Source organism: Myotis lucifugus, unplaced genomic scaffold, assembly GCF_000147115.1.
Source record: "Myotis lucifugus unplaced genomic scaffold, Myoluc2.0 scaffold_2197, whole genome shotgun sequence".
Lineage (NCBI taxonomy): Eukaryota > Metazoa > Chordata > Mammalia > Chiroptera > Vespertilionidae > Myotis > Myotis lucifugus.
This window is the reverse complement of record NW_005873245.1, coordinates 22,849-27,035: the sequence shown is the minus strand read 5'-3', so window position 1 is coordinate 27,035 and position 4,187 is coordinate 22,849. Positions and strand designations below refer to the sequence as shown.

Below are 4,187 nucleotides of genomic sequence, written 5' to 3'. Positions count from 1 at the left end.
CCGATTTCTCTGGCTCCAGGTCTGGCAGCTCAGGCTCCCTGACCATCCACGGGCTGCAGGCTGAGGACGAGGCAGAATTATTACTGCTTAGCATGGGACAGCAGTCTCAGTGCTCACACGGTGCTCCAGGCCTGTGGGGAAGTGAGACAAAAACCCGCTGTCCCGCTGCAGTGGGCCCAGGGCAGCCCCATCCTCTGATGAGACGGCTGTGCCTTTGCTGGTGGCCTGAAACTGGGCTCTGAGGGCCCCCCAGGGGACTGTGTCAGCAAAACCTGTCCTCACCCTTTGAACCTGCCCATCAAGACACCCCTGGCAGCAGCACACGGTGTGTGTGTCTCAGCCTGAGCAGACCTGCCTGGGCGTCAGGGGGCGGCTGCCCTGGGCGGCCAGGACTGGGCAGGGCAAACCCAAGACCCCTGAGTCCAGCTGTGCCTGCGTCAGAGCCCCTCAGAGAGGCCAGTGTGTGTTCTGTGACCTGGGGCTCCCCACACAGCCTGGGACCCCCATCCAGCCAGAGAGCAGGTGCCTGTGTGGTCCCTGATCCGCTCCCTGGGGACCCTGAGCCCTGAGGAGTGAGGGCCACAGTGTGGCTCCTGGTCTTTGGGGCAATGCCCTCCCCCCTCAGGAGCTCACACGCTGCTGTGGGACGCGTCCTACGTGTGGGGAGAGTGTCAGTCACCACGTCTGCCAGCTCCTCACCATCCCCTGTAGCTTGTGCCGAAAATGAGGAAACAGGCATGAAAGGACAGGCAGGGAATTTAAAATATATATATATATATAAGCACATTTTAGAACACCGAAGACAATGTTGGTCACAGAAAGCAGCACATACAAATGTTGGAATATAAAGGCATTTCCTAAAATTTAAAAAACCCCACGTGCTACAAGGCCCACCGGTAAATGTGGAGCCCTCCAAACCGTTGTTGGTTTTTTTTTAATGAATCACTAACTCAAATCACATGACAATGATTTGATGCTGTACATGGTTTGAGATGTTTGCTGAATGGTCCTTCTTTAAATGTGACCCTGAGGGTAATTCTGGAAAGTTCCTCTCTCCTTCATTGACCTGAACAGCCCCCAGGAGCTCATCACACCTGAGCAGCTACTTCACCTGTGAGGTTGGACAAGAGGCTCACTGTGCATTTATTTGTGCAGCATCTTTACTGGAAGAGAAACCATATTCATTTGTCATTTGTGAATGTTTAAGCTCATCACACAGATGCAGACCTGAGAGTGAAATGCTACGGTGATCAATACAGAGAATCACATCGCAGGATCTGGGCTCAGACCGTGGGTGTGGGAACAGGGACAGAGACCTGGGGAGCCCACAGCCAGCTGGACTCTCAGGACTTTGGGGCAGAGGAGGGTGTGTCCTCCCACCAGCAGGGGGCGCTGTGGGACTGCCAGGTGATCAGCACACAGCTGTTCAGTGAGACCTTCACACACAGGCCCCTGCACTGTGGGCTCCCTGCTGTCCTTGGAGGCCTGGCAGTGCCCCCTGAGCAGGGACCCTTGTGTGGTCTCAGCAGGTGCTTCCTCCCAGGGTCCCCCAAGGCGTGAATCCACCTCCATGGTCCTCAGTCTGGGGTGTGAGCTGAGCTCCAGCCCCAGGGCCCAGGGAGGGCTGGGCAGTCCCTGGAGGGACCCCATTTGCATGGCAGCCCCTCCCCTGGCAGAGGGTGGGGGAGAAAAGGAGGCCTGGGCAGCCCAGCCCCACTGTGGGCTCAGGGCTGTGAGCACCATGGCCTGGACTCCTCTGCTCCTCATGCTCCTCTCTCACTGCACAGGTAGGGACAGGCCTGGGACCAGGCTTCTTCCCTTCCTGCTCAGGCTCCTGGGAAACGTCCCCTGGTCCCTGCCCATCACTGACAAGTGTCTGTGTCTGCAGGGTCCCTCTCCCAGCCTGTGCTGACTCAGCCGCCCTCCCTCTCTGCATCTCTGGGAGCCAAGGCCAGACTCACCTGCACCCTGAGCATTGACGTCAGTGTTGGTGCGAAAAACATATACTGGTACCAGCAGAAGCCAGGGAGCCCTCCCCGGTACCTCCTGGCCTACAACTCAGACTCAAATAAGCGCCAGGGCTCCGGGGTCCCCAGCCGCTTCTCTGGATCCAAAGACGCCTCGGCCAATGCGGGGATCCTGCTCATTTCGGGGCTGCAGCCTGAGGACGAGGCTGACTATTACTGTGCTGTATATTATAGCAGTGGGGGCAGCTACAGTTACCCACAGTGTCTCAGATGACGAGGAAGTGAGACAAAAACCCCTGGGCCCCGAGGTGGTGGCTCTGAGCCTCCCTTCAGCGAGGAGCGTCCGTGGGGCCTCTGTCAGGGGGGCTCCTCTGCAGGGACCTGTGTCCCCGGGAGGAGGGAGGTCACACTCGATGTAGCAGCAGCACAGGCGTCCCAGGGGCACACTCGGTGGTCGCAGAGCCCAGCCCACCCCCCGTGTCGGGGGAAATTCTAAGAAGAAGGAATATCATTATGTTGCTGCAGCTCATCTTCATTGGAGTCTGGACAGATTGAAGCCACACCCCAGAATCCTCTTCGTCCTCTATGGCGACCTAAGATGCCACTGAAATAAGCAATAACTTCATCATTATCCTGAGGACTAACACCTGCTGAGAGCTGACTGTGTGCTCGCTGTACGTCAGAGCTTCCTTCTCAGCACAGCCCTATTTCATAGGCATTGTCATGAGCGCATGTATTGCTGGATAAACCGAGTGAATATTTTCATTAAAACATTTTTAAAATATATTTTTACTGCTTTCAGAGAGGAAGGGAAAGAAGAGAGAGATAGAAACACAATGAACAGAGGCAACCATTGATCAGCTACCCCCTGCACGCCCCACACTGAGGATTCAGCCCGCAACCTGGGCCTGTGCTCTGACCGGGAACCCAACCCTGACCTCCTGGTTCACAGGTCGACGCTCAACCACTGAGCCACACTGGCCGGGCTCAGTGAATATTTTTAAACTTTCACTCACGTTCTTTTCTAATGTGTATCTTGTTTTCTCCTCAAGAAAACTTCCCTCCTGACCCCTCTGGTCCCCGATGTGTGAGGATTTCTCTTCCCGATAGCAGTTCTCTGACACCAGCTGATGTCCCACAGCAACACTCAGTCCGCACACCATCTGCCCAGAGACGGTGTCAGACCCACAGTTAAAGGGCCAGTCCCCCTGACTGCCCACAGGTCAGGTGCCACTCACAGGTGGGAAGTTTCAGGTTTCACACAACCTCTTGGCTTCACAGCAAAGGTTCCCAGGATCCCTCCCTTGGGTTCCATGAATTTGCTAACAGCACCTGAGACCTCTCCCCTTCAAGCGAATGGGGGCAGGTGAGGAGTTTCCAAGCTTCTAATCCTCCCCGGCCTCTCCAGTGGCCCGTCCTCACACAGGAGCCCACCCAGCGTCCCCTCATCAGCAAAAGGCCCGCCCATCCTCCAGGGAGTGACAAGGGTCTCAGACACTGTGCCAGGGCCAGGGGCCAAGACCAGCATGTGTTTCCTATCAGCTCACATCCTGTGTCTGCAACTGCACATGGTCACCCAGACAGCCATGCTCCCCCACACATTAATGTCATGTGTGTGAACCCTGTGTCACTACTGACCCATCATGTCTGATATGTTAGTGTTCACCCTGATCATGGGCACAACCTTCTCCTTCTCTGATCAAACCCACAGAAGGTTGGTCACAACCAGCACAGACTCTCAGTGACACCCTCCCTCCCCCTCTTCCCTCCTCTGCTGCTGCCTCCCTCACCCCCTCATCTCCCTCGGGCTCCTCAGGTCCTAACTCCATCCTCACGTGAGGGTTTTCAGGGAAAAATGACAAGTTCCTATAGCAGTTCCGTCCTGCAGGCCTCCGTCTCTAGGGAGGGAGAGTCACAGGAGTTAATCAGCATCGAGTCCCTTCAGAGTCCTGTTCCCTCTCTCACCTCCCACCTGAGGCTGTCCGCTCCTCACAGCTCAGCCAGTCTCTTCAATGTGACAGGACAATTACTGATTTTTCCAAAGAGGATGAGTCCGATCTCCTTTGCCTGTTTGCACACGGGAGCTACTAATGTAATTGTCTCCTCCTCCCGCGTCCCGAGGCCCTACCTGCCCCCTTTGGGGTGCAACCAGCTATTGTCTTGTTCCTGAGAACACTCTTTTCTAAGAACGTCAGGACCAAGTGCCCACACACACATTTC

General features: G+C 55.8%; 1 gene segment (V, D, J or C); it reads left to right on the top strand.

Annotated features, from left to right (window-relative positions):
* The first annotated feature begins 1,741 nt into the window (after nucleotides 1-1,741).
* LOC106695680 lies at nucleotides 1,742-2,241 on the top strand. The segment is given in 2 exon segments: nucleotides 1,742-1,787; nucleotides 1,889-2,241. Coding segments are annotated over 2 exon segments (399 nt in total).
* Nucleotides 2,242-4,187: the final 1,946 nt, after the last annotated feature.